Source organism: Panicum virgatum, chromosome 2K (genome assembly GCF_016808335.1).
Source record: "Panicum virgatum strain AP13 chromosome 2K, P.virgatum_v5, whole genome shotgun sequence".
NCBI classification, from domain to species: domain Eukaryota; kingdom Viridiplantae; phylum Streptophyta; class Magnoliopsida; order Poales; family Poaceae; genus Panicum; species Panicum virgatum.
The window spans coordinates 56935036-56950876 of NC_053137.1; the positions used below are offsets into that span (position 1 = coordinate 56935036).

The window sequence follows — 15841 nt, forward strand, 5'->3', positions numbered from 1 at the left end:
AAATGGATCTTAGTTTGTTGAGGGATTGCCTAGGCAATAAAATTCCATCGGTATTCGTTATTAATTTCCTTAACGGTTTGGTACCGACATGGAAATTCCATTTTCCAGTTGCGGTTTGATCGTGTGACACTGAGTTTTCTTGTTCGCTAGGTGGTTTAGTTTGAATGTACTCCCTCTATATAGAAAATAGACGACGTTTAGGACAGCGACACGGTTTTCAAAACATAACTTTGACCGGTTATTTTTTATAAAAAATATTTGTTGAAAAGTGATATATGTATATTTTTATGAAAGTATTTCTTAAGATAAATCTATTCATATAATATTCACTTTTTCAAACTCAATAACTTAAAAGTTATTCATGATTTATATTCTCAATGTTTGACTCAAATCTTGTCCAAAACGTCATCTAAATCCTATATGGAGGGAGTATAATGCCAAATAATCACAAGATGCAGGTGATTTAGTATGAATGTATAATGTCAATTTATTTTGATGATATGCCTCTGAATTTAATGGTTTGCTAGGTTGTCAATAGAAGCGGAAATGAATCGCGAGAAGACAAAACAAGTTTAATAGCGAGAGATGCCACTGCGGTCGTCAACTTCCCTCCCTCCGGTTACAAATGAATGCCCTTTTTTTTAGTGGCAAATAAATGCTCTTTAACTGTGTACAGTAGACATTGACGCAATCTCCAAGTCGCAACTTTGACCGCTCAATTTTAGCATTCTATTCTATATTTACAAAACCAAACAAATAAATTTATATATGGAGGGATACTGCATCGTCGTCCTCATGTGTCCAATTAAAAGATTTTTTGAGGAGGAAAAATGGCATATGGCCAGAGAGAGAGAGAGAGAGAGAGAGTACAGTACAGTGACGACGGTTCCTCTCGGTTAAAAAGGAACTAGAGCTAGAGGAGTAGTATACTGCTTGCTTAGTTGCCTAATTACAATTAAGTACCCTTTTGAGAGAGATCACACGACTTTATTTGGTGTTTCCTTCTCCCACACATAGAGACACAGAGAGATGCATAAAGGTCAATTCACCAGCAAAAGGGGTGTGCTCTTGCGCGTGTGCTTCAGGCTTTACATACACTGTTGGGGCCGGGGAGGAGAGGAGGGGGGATAGAGAGACAAGATCGAGGAAACTGCTAGGGAGAGGGGAGGAGGAGAGGGGAGCGGTCGGGCGCGCGGCCATGGGGCACCACTGCTGCAGCAAGCAGAAGGTGAAGCGCGGGCTGTGGTCGCCGGAGGAGGACGAGAAGCTGGTCAAGTACATCACCGCCCATGGCCACAGCTGCTGGAGCGCCGTCCCCAAGCACGCCGGTACGGTCTGTCCTACTGATCCTCCATGGGAGGAATTATTGGATTTGCTCATGTCCTGATGCGCGTCGTGTTCTTGCCAAATCGGCCAGGGCTGCAGCGGTGCGGCAAGAGCTGCCGGCTCCGGTGGATCAACTACCTCCGGCCGGACCTCAAGCGCGGCACCTTCTCCGAGCAGGAGGAGCGCACCATCATCGACGTCCACCGCATCCTCGGCAACCGGTACGAGCATGCTCGCCGTCGTCTTTCTTGGCTCCGGCCGGTGAACTGGTTGGTGCATGGAACTCATCCGCGGCCGCCATGGCTGGTCTCTCTGCGCGCATGCTCACAGGTGGGCCCAGATCGCCAAGCACCTGCCCGGGCGCACGGACAACGAGGTCAAGAACTTCTGGAACTCGTGCATCAAGAAGAAGCTCATCTCGCAGGGCCTGGACCCCAAGACCCACAACCTCCTGCCGGCCTCCAGGTCTCTCCTCCACGGCAACGGGGCGGCAAACCCTAGCAATCCTGCCCAGTTCCACTCCAATGGCGCCATCGCCAACGGCGGCGCAACCACGCCGTTCACCATCAGCTCCCCGACCAAGGCCGCCTACGACATCGTCACGGCCCCGCCGCCGCCGGAGATGGCGCCGGCAATGTACGAGTACGACGACGTCCCCAACTCGGCCGGCATGCTCATGGGGCATGACCAGGCGGCGGCCGCGGCGATTCCTCCAGGATACCCCTACACCGACAACGGCGGTGGCGTGCTGATGAGCTTCAGGGATCAGAATAATGCCGCTGGTCTCCAGACCTCCATGGACTTCATGAACGGCTCCTCGTCGTCGTCCTCCATGGATCACGCCGCCGGCATGCCTAATGGCAACGGCTTTAGCCAAAGCATGGGCGCCGCCTTCGTGGACGTGACGGCGGGAATGTGGACCACCGCCGCCGTCGAGTCGGGCATGTGTGCAGGGATGGAGGTGGGCCAGCAGCAGCAGCAGCAGCAGCAGCAGCCGCTGCCACCACATGGTGGGCTGGTGCAGGGGGAAGTGGTGGTCGGCCGGCCGCCGGTGCTGAACGGTGGTGGTGCAGCTGCTGATAAGGGCATGGACATGATGGACGTCTCCTCGGTGTACGGTGGCGCCGGCGTAGCAGCGTTCGATCTGGAGCTGATGGAGTCGTGCGGGTTGTTCTGCGGAGGCGGGGGCGGCGCCGGCAACGCCATGGAGCAGCTGCAATGGGACTGCTAAGCTCACTATATATCTATCGTCCTCACCCCTAAGTAGTTGCTGTCTTAAATGCTTTAATTCGATGCCTTTTCTATCATATTTGATGTTCGATTTCAATTCCTGGGTTCTTCTCTTGATTCAGATCGTCCTTTTCAAGCAAGAAATGCATGCTGAGCTGAGTGACGAGAACTCGATCTAATTCAGATTTCAATAAAGTTATCTGAAACTTTATCTTGATACATACTTACAGAAGACATTTGTTTGATATCTTCTTCTTCGATCGTGTGGTGTCGAGCTCCCTCTTGATTAATTCATCTGACATTTTATCTCAGAAAGCAAACTGAGATGACGATGAAATAATAATGCAGCAGAAATCACATTTCTGAGCACGCACACCGATCCTTATCTTTCTGCAGTCTTTTCTTGCACTGCAGTCAACTCATGCAAGAGGAACAAGTCAGTTACCAGTTGGCAGCAGCACATACGTTTCAGCCTTTTAGTGCAAGGAAAGTTGTTGAATTTTGTCAATTTATGCAGAGGCGCACAAGTTTCTAGCGCCAACAAACAATGCACCTTGCATATGCCTGCCATAAATCCTTTTGTCTCCATGTATGCACAACATCCAAATTTGTAGACATTTTATTTCTGTCTTGCAAAGGATATGCATACCTTTGCACACAAGAAACACTGCATTGCATGCAGAGTCAGGGACCTTGCTGCAATAATAATAATCTTGCATCTAAACTAAATAACATTTCATCTCCGTTTATCGTGGAAATTGGTGGACAACCATGCAATCAATGCACACGAAACAAAGTTCTAAAGCTCACGTGCAAATGGAAATAGACGGTCACCCAAGTCATATTTTATTACAAGATAGATCTCCAGTTTGTCAATTTAGTTATGTATGTATATTGTGATATATTGGTGATAAAAGGATTGCATTAAAAGATAGAATTTCATGCTGATCATTTCTATTTTCGTGGATGCATGGAAAGCATCATTTTTCACACGCCTCGCAAAAAAAACACCATTTTCACGCATTCTTGAATGTATCCTATTTCTTTGAAAGAGTTAGATACAACAAATTGTAGTAAACAAATGTGTTGTTTTAAGTTATATATATATAGGGGAGAGGTGGTAATTTTCTAAAATAAAATAAAGAATATGTTGAAACTATAAGATGGTTCCTTACTAGAATGTGAACTAAAAGTTAAAGGAAATATGTTATGATCAAATTATGTATGGTTTGCCCATCATCAAGATATTCTATACATTATACAAAAGATGATTGTTTCGAAAGAAAATGTTGATGCCACATAAAATAGTATTGCATTCAGCATATCATATATAGTTATGCCTGTTAAAGGGTATTTACATTCATTAATCTAGGATTTCGATATATATTTCTTATGTAAAGTACAATTCTATGTGAAAATAGATAGATTTATGTAAAATTACTGTAGCCATGTTGCTTATGTTTCCAGAGAAGTAGAATCCAATGCAAAAGTGTAAGGGAACATATATAAGGTGCAAACCACATCTTCGTGCAAACCGTGAAAACTTCAATCTGGGTCATCTGATTGGTTTGCACGGTGGTCCAGATTGAAGTTTACATTGAGGGGTTAGTTTGCACCTGATATATTCCCAAAGTGTAATATGTGTGCACCACACACAATCTAAGTTTATCAGTGTATAGAAAGGTGTACTGTGCACATTCAAGACAAACATTTAGCAACTTGATCCTGAGTTATATAAAAGGTCAATTCAGTTAGGCAGATGAACTGATCATATATAGGATGGTAACTTGATATATATATGTACATCTCATTCGTTTTCGATTGCTTCAACTCCAGTTTGTATCCGAAGTTTCTAACTACTGGTCTTTTATTGCAAAAAGATGATAAAATAGAGGGGTTTTTTTTTCTCAGGCAGCAGGGCCATACAAAATGTTTAAAGATGATGTTGCATTGATTTAAAGTGTCGTCCGAATGTTAGCTCTATTTAGAATGGACCATAAATTGTTTCTTTAATCCATTCAGTTTCATCAGTTTCAATCTTACTAAATGAGGTGCTACATAGGCTAAACCGATGATATAGCAATATATTTATAAAGAGAAAAGGAATGTTTTTAATCTAGATGAAACTCGGTGTAAATGGTTACTTATGTCATGGAAACGAAATGGAATCCTCATTCTGACCTTATTGTTTCATCATATACATGGGAAATTAAACTGAAATCAAACCCTATATACTGTGACCAAATTGTTTCATAGCACGCATATGAAATTATGCATTGGAGGAGCTGTTTCATTCATCAAATCAAATCTCCTTAGATGATGTGGCACTATTAGAAATCGTGCATTGAAGCTCTTCACTGGAAATGGCCTCATTATTATCATATTCCTTTTTTTTAAAAAAGGCGGTATGCACATTTATTTACTGACATGCATGCATGACAAGCCAAAAAAAAATAAACGAACTCGTCATATACCATTAATTCGTTAGCATGTGACTTAGCAGTTAGCACCCTTCCTTATCTCGGTCTTCCAATCAAATATTGGGATATATCCCAATCAATTCACTCGATCGGTTGCAACATACCCAAGGGCAAGAATAAACCAACGTCAAAGGAATCACTTGCTGCTGAGGAAATGGTTTTCAGACCCTGAATTTTTTTTAGTGCACAAATTAAAGTTCCACTCTTCCTCACTTACACATCCTGGTTGAAAAGGTACGTAAAAACCATTTTACGAAGTTACGTTGATGGAGCCCTTTGGGCAACAAAACATTAAAAAAAGAATCAGGATGTACGTACCATTTTAACTAAACCACATATATATAGCTAGCTCACTAAAGTCGCAAGGAAGGACGGAGAGGATTATCGGAGAACAGTACAAGAAACAACCCGGAAACCACACGCCACGATTGTAACCACAGGAAGCCTCAAGAAACCTCCAGCAATAGGCAGCGGCCAGCCGTTGATGGAGAAGGCAGCTATATAAGCCGTACACTTCAACTCGCACCTATACAATTCTCTAATTCTCCCCATTTTAGCCTTCTAGGTAAGCTTTGTTACATACATGCAAATAGCTAATTAAGTAATTATTCGCTCAAGCTACAGATTCGAAGCCTCGCCATGATTGGATACGAAAGCGACGGCAGGATACAAAATAATTAACCACCACGTTTCAAAGAGCATTGTCCAACACTGCTCTCGATCCGTGCAAGCTGGGATATCCCCATCAAAGTGTTACTAGTATCCACAAGAGCAGAGCTTGAGGTAGCCATCCATGCAGATGAGAAAACTTTTTATCAGTCTCATTTTCTTGTGTGTGTATCTCAAAGTTCAGTGACTTGGAGAGCCCAGCTAACTGGGACAGCTTAACAGCCTTGAAGTGAAACAGCTGCTCGTCGTTAATTACCGATTGCCTGCGAAAAACTATGCGCTTTCTTGACCTAATAATTACAAGGTTGTGACGTGTGTAATATGTAGGTGTAAAAAGACAGATGATGTCGTTGCATTTTTACACTCCACCGACGGTTTTTCACTGCTCGTGTCTTGCATAAATGAGCAACTCCGATAGGTTCGCATGGTTTGGCGTAACTCTGCTGTACCAGGTCAGGCCGGGATTGTCCGTTCCGCTTATCCTCGCTCAAAAACCACGGAAGTCAAACCAACCATCAGGATCTCCTAACCCGTTCTAATTGCTTTGCGTTTCAAGCAACACGATATCAACTCTCAATCCACGCCATTTTGGATCAACTTAAGTGCTTTGTCCTAAAAATAATCACAGTTTCGCTGCTGCTTATAAGAAATTGAGCTGCAGTATATCTGATGAAATAGATGAACCAATTCTACAAGTATGCTGTAAACCACTAAGCCATTCAGATTTCAGAGTAATCAGATCAGCTAATGTAGCCCCCCTCCCCCACCCCACCCCCAAAAAAAAGGTTCCTAGAGGCTAGATCGAGCACCATATTTTAAGGGTCTTCATTTCGTTGCAGTGGTGGAGACTGGAGAGAATCTTGCTGCTCATCAGTCCCTAATCTCCATTATTTCTGTATCTGTTCTACATGGTCATCACGAAAATAAAACAAGATTGGTGATCCTGATGAGGAAGTCCTGGACGTACGTTCATATGTTCAAAACGCATTGAATAACACCAGAATAGATTATCGTGTCTTCATGTCCTTAATTACTCAATCAATCCCCAATCATTCTACCAATCAAAGGAAGGCTACTTCCAGAATAAAAACAAACTTCACAATCTTATGATGCACCTTCATGCTGCACAGGCTCGAGAAATGAGGAGTTTTGGAAAGCCATGAATACCACTTGCTCAGCTCTTTACAACTCCGGGAAAGTTCACACTGTTCTCCCATAGAGATCAATGGATCCTATCTGAAACCTTGGATTGGAATGAGATTCTCTTACACACAGAAACCTAAACCTGGCAATGGAAAAAAGAACAGTTCAGTCAAACAGGAGGGATAGCAATTACTTCAGAGAGTGTGAAATCAGCCAGTATATAAAACCTACCGGAAAGTGTTTGCTTTACATCTCTTATCCACTGTAAATGTTTTCCGGAAGAAACGGGTCTCAAATATTTCAGAACTACGAGTGTCAATTGTATTCCAGGTGGAGCCTCCATCCGCGCTCCCTTCAAGAACCCTGTGACATATGCTTGTGAGTTGCAAGTACATCGACCAGTAACTTCGATTAAAACATGTTGCCCACAACTTCTAGCTAGAAACATGATTAATTCTCAAACTAATGATCTTGTCAGCAAAGTTATATTGTCAACAGTTGTAACAAAATAAGGCAGCCTAGTCATTGAGTTAAGGAAAATGTTATGGGACTAGTCTTTGATTTAAGGACAATGTTACAGCAGAGGTTATATTCTGATTGTAGCAAGTTTAACAGCTACAATGTTAACCGAGAGATTTGTAAGCTAACAAGGGCCAATCACTCACCAAATGAAACATAAACAAAGCACAATGAACTCGTTTAGATGTAAGTGAGGCTTTTCATACAAGTTCAATTTTTTTTATCTCATAAGCTATTTTTTCTAGCCTAAAGATGGATCGTACTAGGACTCTGTTTGACACAATGGGTGGCTTCATAGAATCATTATGCAACCCAGTAAACCACTACTACTATGAAAAGAAGGAACAACATTGTGATTTCCTTTATGTGTTTCACGAATAGTATACACAATACAACTCCACATATATTAGGACTAAATAAGACTAGCAAGTGATCTCAACTTGAAGTTAACAAAAGATACTCGACAAAATAATAAATACCAGTGCCATATCAATTAATATATGCTGAATTCTGCTAGATGCAAGAAAGAAGTGCAACATTGCGAATAGTGTAGTTGCTTTACCAATGCATTGGATCCCTCTCTGGAGCATCATTAGCTGACATCAAATCATATGAGTCCAACTCACAAGTTTGGCCATCAGGCATTTTATAAATCAGCCAACAACCTGCAAAAACTCTTTTGTTAGCTTATACAGCAAATAGCTAATATTCTACATTTGCATGTGCGTGAAACGCTTTAAATAACATCTTTGCCACAAGATGAAAGATCTGAAAACACCAGTAGAACAACAATTGACCAGACATTACTGAAAAAGTTGACACATGGCATCAGGTGTGAAAACTTCGAAATGAATGCCAAATGCAGATATGCTGCAGGGAGCAGAAAAGGTCTACCATCTCACATCTCTGAATTAAGACATGCCAACAAATAACTTCTACAACAATTTAAAAAGAGTTAAATACTACTGAGTGTTTGAGAAAAGTTCTAATCTAGCAAACGAAAAATGGATTAACCATCAGGGAGACAATAGGAAGTAAAAGAAAATGTTAGGCAAACTACAGACTTCTTAATAGTTACTATTAAAAATGAATCAACCTATGCACTGAACCAGGTGTGCCCGCGCCAGTATTGTTGTTATTCGACCAAATTGGAATGGTAACAAAAATGTGAAACTATCGATACAGAGCTAAAAAGTTCAGATACATCCAAGTTTATAGCAGTATTACTTTATGTTTATATAAATTAAAAATACTCAGGGTTAAATGATATCCAATTAATCAATGAGTGCATGGCAGTTGACACAGTAGTGCAGAAGAGAACTTAAGAAAAAGGGATGGCTGCACTAGGGGCATCAATCTGGGTAGCTTCGTTTGAACAAAATAAACTATGAATAAAACATGGTATTAGTATACGAGATCTCTTAGTATACAGTGCAACCAGATAACCTTTAGCTCCATCAGGCTCTTCCCATTTTGATGAATGAATACCATCAAATGCTGCTGTTGCCTGAAACAATTTCAAACACACTTATGTAGGGCAAACCTTGATGAATGGGTACTAAAAATTCATAAGTTCGCCGTCACATACAATTCCGATCGGGAGCTGTTCCCTGCTTGCAAGGACTGAACCTGAGCATAGTCTGTTCCCTCTTGGGAATTGGTTACCTTCTGTGCAAAATATATTATTCTTATAATTACTCAATATCTCGTCAACTGCATCCAACACTACTGGTAATGCTAAGGATGAGTTTATTGGATTTCCAACCACAGTCACAGATTGGTGCCCATCAGTACCCAATTCTGCTTTCAGTGAAACAGCAGCAAACAATCTTTCAATGAAAGAACATATGTCCTCAAATAGCTGCTGTGTTTTCTTGTCTAATGTAGCTCTTCTACTCTTAAAGTTAGCATCTTTAAGATTTAGCATCATCATCTTCAATGCATGAAAAACTTCAATAATCCTTTCTTTAGGGACCTTTCTATCACAAAAATGCGAAAGAAGAGCAGACAGAGCCTCATATATATTTGAAACATGAGCATCAACACATTTCCGAACAGGGCAGGATGAACAACTAAGTGAATCTGCTTGGCCCAACTCTGACCTTGCTTTTCTCCATTCCACAGAACCACTTAGCCTTCCAGGTAAGGATAAAGTTGTTTCAACTTCAAGATAAGCAGCTTTGCTAAGTTCCTCAGACTCTTCCTTGTCACGGCTTTCTATGACTGAGAGAGCACCAGTTGACAATCCAGTGCGATACTTCCTTGTAATGGATGATAGAACAGCTGAAATGGTTTCTTCTGAGGTAATTGTTCGCCTAGAGAGAACCTGCAGGGCAGATAGGGGATACATAAAGTCAAACCAATTTAACCTAAAAATAAAGGTAACCGAGTTAAAAACAAGAGGCAGCCAACCATGCTGAACACAGGTTATAACCAGCAAAAAATTACCTCGTGCCATTTTCTGGTGTAGCGTTTTGTAACATCGTGTACTCCATCTTTCGAAATCGCAATAACATAATCTAACTTCTTGTTCCACCTACAAGAAAATGCCAGCAAGAACAAATGCACAGAATTTGCAAAAACGTCAGGTAGGGCAATGCAATATGCACAAACCAGTTGGTAGGAACAAATCTTTACCCTTTCTCATACAGTAGGGGATAATCATAGACTCCTTCACACGGATCTAGGTGCATCCACCTTGACATTTCAGAACAATAGCGTTAAAAATAAGGGTACAGAAATACCAAATCCAAACTTAGAAACAGTGGGAATGTTCAACTGACCTCCCATACAAGTTTGAAAAACATTCCGTCCACACATGATCAGCGAAATCCAGGGCCTGTAAATTATAAATTGGCAAGGCAGATTAATCTATTATACTTTGAGGAAAAATGCATTGCTTCATCTTCACGTATTTTACTGGAGTAAACAAGTTCAAGAACAAATAACCAGTGAAGTGCATAAATTTAGACCTACTAACAAGTGGCCAGCCACAATTAGACTACAAAGTTCAATTAGAGAAAGTAACTGAACTGCTTTTGGGGGGCAGCATTTTCTTTTTGGATTCAAACCTGTGAGGGAGTTCCCCACAAGCCACAATTATGAACACCATATGATAGGGACACAGGAATAACAAGAACAGAACCTGGAACCCCTTCATCTGAATACACAAATCACTCAAGTCATATGGAGTGTTCAATACCTAAGCGCTTCTATTTCGACAATATTCGCATAAGAACATCTGCATGCTAACAGACTAACCTCTTAGTTGTCATTTTTAGTGCAGCTTTGAAAAGATGTCCTGGCAACTTACCATGAAATGTCTAGACTCTAGACTAGGCAAGAAATCTGAATTAGGTCAAACAGATTCTTTAAATTTGAATAGGGATGGGAAAGGAATGAACAAGAAACGAAGTCAGCCCATGGTAGCCAAAATCCTCATTTTAGTTGCAGCGAATTCATAACCATTATTGAACTAACCAAACGAGCTTCGTATCCAAAAGCTCGACAGTAGAATGTGAAGCAATTGGCCCATTCTCCACAGCGACCCCTCCTAGTTTGTAGAAGCTTCCAAATCAAGAAAACCATACAACTTGATTATCAATTTTCAATTTTGGTGGGATATATTCAAAAGTAAACACCCAATTGAATTATAGGGCATGTTACTCATACCTTATGCGGATCGTTGTACCTTGGGAACCGGGTGATACTAGAACAATGGTTACACCTACAGATAGCATATGTCAGTATATGCATATGAGGCAAAGAAATCGGCCAAACATCGATACATGGGAGCAGCGATTTAATTATGAGGGATAATGGTACATCTGTTACCTGTATTTTAAGTTAAATTTCCCCAGTTCATAGGCACACAAAAAGCACAAGGATAAAAGGGGGATAAATTCGTCAGATTTATCATTGGCATAGTTGTAAGAAACTAGGCAGCACAAGCACAACACCTATTGTATCACTAATTGATTTAGTTTGGCGGTTATTCACAAAGTTGCTAGGGTTCCAATTCATATTGTGAATCTTACAATATTATTCCAATTCATCCGGCTGCTTTAACAGACTTGGACGCAGGTGAAGTCTGCTGAAGGGAGCTTGCCCTCCGAGCTGGGCATAGCACGTTCACGTCTTTGTCTTCTTTGTTTTGCTGCTGCGACAGCCCTTTTTGATGCTAGCTTTCCTTTCTGTCTGGAGTTGGCCGCTGGCCGGGCACTAAACTGTTGTAAGCTGGTAACCCCAGTAAACCTGGATCTCTTTTGCTTTCAATAGAAGCTGGGCCGAAGTTGGTCTTTGGTCTAAAATCTTACAATATTATTCCAAACAACATCAAATATGGAACTGCTAGCTAGGCTTCAGGTAGTAGCAATATGATTCAATAGATACTGAATTTGCAAGTCATGAATTGAGATCACACTTCCAAATTAATTACACGAGATGCAAGACAAATAGAAAACATTATACGGACAGCTACCTATATAGCTCAACACGCGAAGCACCAAATTCGATTTCTGAGGGCAGTGGGTTGCCCATTCCAACATTGGAGGTCTCACGGCCACAGCTGTCGCAAGGTGCTGCGTTAACCCATCTGCAAAAATGAACATCACTCGAAAGATGTGAGCACCACTTTTGGCTGTTCTATCATATATACAGACTGTGAATTGAGCATAGTAAACGTATGCAAATGTTTTTAGTAAAAAACATTACAGGTAACACCGTAATAGGGTCAAAGCTATTATGGCAAATTAGTATTATTTAAATCAATAAAATTGACAAAAAGAATAGAGTCAGCCATCAGTTTATGTCCCACGGTAGTATTAGCAGAAACCGTTTGTTCTAAGCATGTAATTGGTCACTCATACTCTTTGTTTCTCTAGGTGTGGCTTTTAATGTTTACAGTAGCAGTATTTTTCTAAATACAGATTAAAACTGAGGTTTCACAGTCACAGTAGATGATCACAAGTTTAGTTTACATAATAAAGGAGTAGGTCCATCCACCACCCTCAGCTATTGAAATATTCAATATTAGTGTAAAACTAGTAAGTAATGCTGATTATACTCATGTATTGACACTACTGATTCAGATTTGTTGATTCAAGTAATGCTGATAATAATTTGAAAAACCCTATTCAGCATCTGTACCATTGCAACCCCCCACTACTCAACTGTCTTAGCCAACCTCCTCACCATTTCTATGCCATCTGGCCTGTGTCTGAATGAGCTGTTTGCCAGTGAGGGGTGGTGTGCATTGAGCCCAGGCAATTATTTGCGTTGGTTTTGATAGCTAAGGGATGTGAGCGAGGAATGCAAAATGGACTTATCCCTCAAAATATGGTTAGGTAGCAGTATAAATTTGCGGAAATATGGGTGATATTAGACACGCACACATGCTCAAACATTTGCCAAAGTAATGACTGAGAAAAAAAGGCATGAAATTGTTTCAGTGACCTGAATGATTGCTTAAACCAGAAAAGCAATTGCAGCAGAAAGGCATGATTCTCTTCAGCTTTCGAAGGATGGAAATTCCCTTCCTACTAAAAGAATCTTTCATAAGAATTTCCAACCATTGATCTCTTTAAACATGGAATGCAATAAGAAATTTGTAATCCATACTTTGTCAAAAAAATCTAAATAAAACCATAGTAGTAAAATCAATAAGAGAATCATAAAATACAGTTTTCCTTGGAGTCAAACTTGTACCAAAGGAAACTTTACTAGTAATTTAGAGAGAGAGAAAAAGATCATAGTCAAGTTTAGAGGGAGGGAGGGAGTACCTTGGCCAGTGAAACTAATGCCTTCTCCTCAAGCTCATGTATTGGAACCGTCTTCCGTGCTGCTTCTTGTCGCGCTGGATCTTCATACTGCATCCAAATATATATTGAAGCACCAGATATAGAAAACCCATAACACAAGGCAACACTTTGTAAATGAAATGCGCTCTATTTCCATACCATCAGAACCTGGTTCATGTAAGGCTCAACTCTTTGTCTAAAAACCTCTCCACCATCATTTCGAACACTGTACTGTTGTAGGAGAAGTGCCTCTTCTTCCGCCTAGAAAATTCCAAGAAGTAAGCATAGTTCTGGTGGCAATGACAATAGCTGTTTATTTGGGGTTATTCCTTTCTTTTTCCCTGGAAAAAGTTGTGCTCAAACCAGCAGCCAAATATATCTATGGAGTTTAAACATGTGAACCTATTGTAGCAGCAATGAATAGCTATATCCAAACTAGAGTGCAACAGAATTACATGCTGTTTCTAGTTGAAACAGACCCAGCTAAAAGCACAAAGGTTCAAGAACTACCCAAGCAGTGATGGAGTGAAGTGAAATGTCCATGTATCACAGAATATATCTGTGTTTAACGACTTAAATCCACCTCACTCCCTGGTCGAACAAAAGCACCACGTGTGGCAACTACAAACCATGATTAGAGAGACCTACATTAATAGCTGTGTCATCCAAACCAGAGTTCAAGGAATTGCATGTCGTTTCTAGTTGAAACACACACTATTCCATGACACGTCCTCCAAACCCCGACCAATCATCTAACAAAAGTGAACCTGCCACCAACTGACGACATCTATGTACAATGCGCGTTGCAATCAAGCCACCAAAAGTCCAAAACCAAAGCAAAGCAGCGATCAGGGATACTAACGATGACGCACCTGAAGCATCCTCGCGAGCTCCTCGTCGGACTTCTCCTGCGCCCTGGCCGCCTCCGCCGCCGCCGCATCCTCCCCCTCACCCTCGCTGATGACCACGACGCGCAGGCGCTCGGAGAGGGACTCCAGGTCGGTGCCGTCGTCCACCACGGACCCATCCGCCTCCACCACGATCTGCAGGTGCGCACCGCGTCAGAACATAGAAGCGAGCGGGGCAGCGGCGGCCGGATCGCGGTCACGCCGTGGGTGGAGATGGGAATTGGGATTCGGGGGAACGAGGGCGAACCTTCTGGAGGTCGGGCGGGACGGAGGTGAGAGAGAAGATCTGGAAGCGGAGGATGTCGATGCCATGGTCCGTGTCGTACTCCACCTCGTGCTCCTCCGCCTCCCCCTCGCCGGAGCCACCGGCGGCGGGCCCCTGCCGGACCACGAACCGTCGAGCCACCATCGCGCTGTCCGCCTGTCCCTGGACCCGCGTGGACCTCTGCAGCGGAGTCCACCCGTTCGGAAGGATGCGCCGCGCGCGTAACAGGTGGGACCTGCTCTGAAATGGGGAATGGAGTTCGGAGCTGTGGGGGGCGGAAAGCCCGGCTGGTACTCATAGCACTTGTGGCAGATTGGTGTGACTCAAAAAAAAAAAGACAAACTACTTCAACTTTGCTCCGGAGTACAGTTGTTTCCTGACTTTTTTTTTTGAAATGCCCTTTCGTATTTAATTTAGTCTAGATCATATAAGAATAACTGCACATATTTGATTAACTTATTGCACCGCTGCTAAATATGCAAATTGTGAAGGAGAGAAAATAGCCAAAGGTAAAGATAACATTTTAGCATTAGTTTCATGGTATTATCGAGCATTACATCAGTATAAGGACAAATTTGATCTAAAAACAAAATTTGAGGGACCAGATTGATCTTTATAAAAGTTGAGGGACCAACTTGACTTTTGGAGCAAAGTTGAAGGACCAGAGTGCTTATTTTGCCAAAAAATAAAAACTTGTGGTAGATTTAGTACTGATTGGTTGTCTCTTCTCTCTCACCTCGTCTCCCTCCCTCTACCACGGCTGAAACCAGGGGTGAATCAGCCGAGTATGCCATCAGGGTCGGCTCCAACGTGGGGTCAAATATAGAAATCTACAGTAGTTCACATGGAATTTCACAGATTTGGTCATGGTCGCCGAACCACGATGAGCTAAGATAGCTCACCACAAGTTTCAGCCGCAGTGGAGGGAGGGAGGCAAGAACGCGGCGGTGGAGGGAGAGGCAGTGGGGAAGGGAGGGAGATGGGGGCGCGACAGCGGAGGGAGGCGCGGCGGCAACTAACCATAGTAGAAGAGAAGAGAGGAGGAGACATGTGGGGGCCACCACCACGTAAGCGAAACCACCGTGAAAACCAAGCAGGGGGTAATTTGCCTAATTTCAGCAGTTGAGTGACCATACATTTCCAGTACTGACTCCTTGACAAATTCAGATGAGTAAAATGAACTTGTTCCATTTATATATGCTTTTAACTCTTAGAAGGATTCTGATTTCATTCTGGCCTAACCGAACGAGCCCTTAAATGTGTTGTCATACATTTATATGCATATGTATGTTTTATCTTCGATTTTGTATTTCTAAAAATCACACACATCTTTCTTATATTTAGTTCCTCAACACACCTATGACATATCTACGATCGCATCCTCCTATCTTTATCTATCAAATCTTCTTAGCCTTTTTATCTACACAAAATATGAATTGGGTTTTGAAGGGAATAAACAATAGCTCAACAAAAAAAAACTATAATGCTAGAGTTGGATTAAAA

General features: G+C 42.0%; 2 protein-coding genes across 3 annotated transcripts; one reads left to right on the forward strand and one right to left on the reverse strand.

Moving 5' to 3' along the window:
* The first annotated feature begins 1088 nt into the window (after window positions 1–1088).
* On the forward strand, window positions 1089–2773 carry LOC120696166 (myb-related protein Pp2-like). The gene is made up of 3 exons (XM_039979306.1): window positions 1089–1328; window positions 1418–1547; window positions 1657–2773. Exons 1-3 carry the CDS (start codon window positions 1199–1201, stop codon window positions 2555–2557), a joined length of 1161 nt encoding a protein of 386 aa, XP_039835240.1. The 5' UTR covers window positions 1089–1198; the 3' UTR covers window positions 2558–2773.
* Window positions 2774–6565: 3792 nt separating this feature from the next.
* Window positions 6566–14603, reverse strand: LOC120688469 (peptide-N(4)-(N-acetyl-beta-glucosaminyl)asparagine amidase-like). 2 transcript variants are annotated; one of them, XM_039970807.1, is made up of 16 exons: window positions 14321–14603; window positions 14038–14208; window positions 13325–13426; window positions 13148–13234; window positions 12822–12904; window positions 11848–11961; window positions 11040–11094; window positions 10848–10934; window positions 10151–10206; window positions 10005–10064; window positions 9816–9903; window positions 8956–9693; window positions 8814–8874; window positions 7930–8032; window positions 7080–7223; window positions 6566–6990 (listed from the first exon to the last, which is right to left on the reverse strand). In XM_039970807.1, the coding sequence occupies exons 1-16, from the start codon at window positions 14480–14482 to the stop codon at window positions 6906–6908; spliced, it is 2196 nt and encodes a 731-aa protein (XP_039826741.1). In that variant the 5' UTR covers window positions 14483–14603; the 3' UTR covers window positions 6566–6905. The 2 variants fall into 2 exon arrangements, with proteins under 2 accessions (XP_039826741.1, XP_039826748.1); XM_039970814.1 differs by having other exon boundaries at window positions 7080–7211; window positions 14321–14602.
* Between the last annotated feature and the right edge of the window lie 1238 nt (window positions 14604–15841).

Bases quoted from the DNA above. Each gene is read 5' to 3' on its own strand.
- LOC120688469 (XM_039970807.1), bottom strand. From the start codon at position 14,482: ATGGTGGCTCGACGGTTCGTGGTCCGGCAGGGGCCCGCCGCCGGTGGC. The intron at 9,904-10,004 runs GTAAAGATTTGT...ATTTTCTTGTAG, and splicing joins CCCCTACTGTATGAGAAAGG to GTGGAACAAGAAGTTAGATT. The intron at 9,694-9,815 runs GTAATTTTTTGC...TCTGCCCTGCAG, and splicing joins ACACCAGAAAATGGCACGAG to GTTCTCTCTAGGCGAACAAT.
- LOC120696166 (XM_039979306.1), top strand. From the start codon at position 1,199: ATGGGGCACCACTGCTGCAGCAAGCAGAAGGTGAAGCGCGGGCTGTGG. The intron at 1,329-1,417 runs GTACGGTCTGTC...CAAATCGGCCAG, and splicing joins CGCCGTCCCCAAGCACGCCG to GGCTGCAGCGGTGCGGCAAG. The intron at 1,548-1,656 runs GTACGAGCATGC...GCATGCTCACAG, and splicing joins CACCGCATCCTCGGCAACCG to GTGGGCCCAGATCGCCAAGC.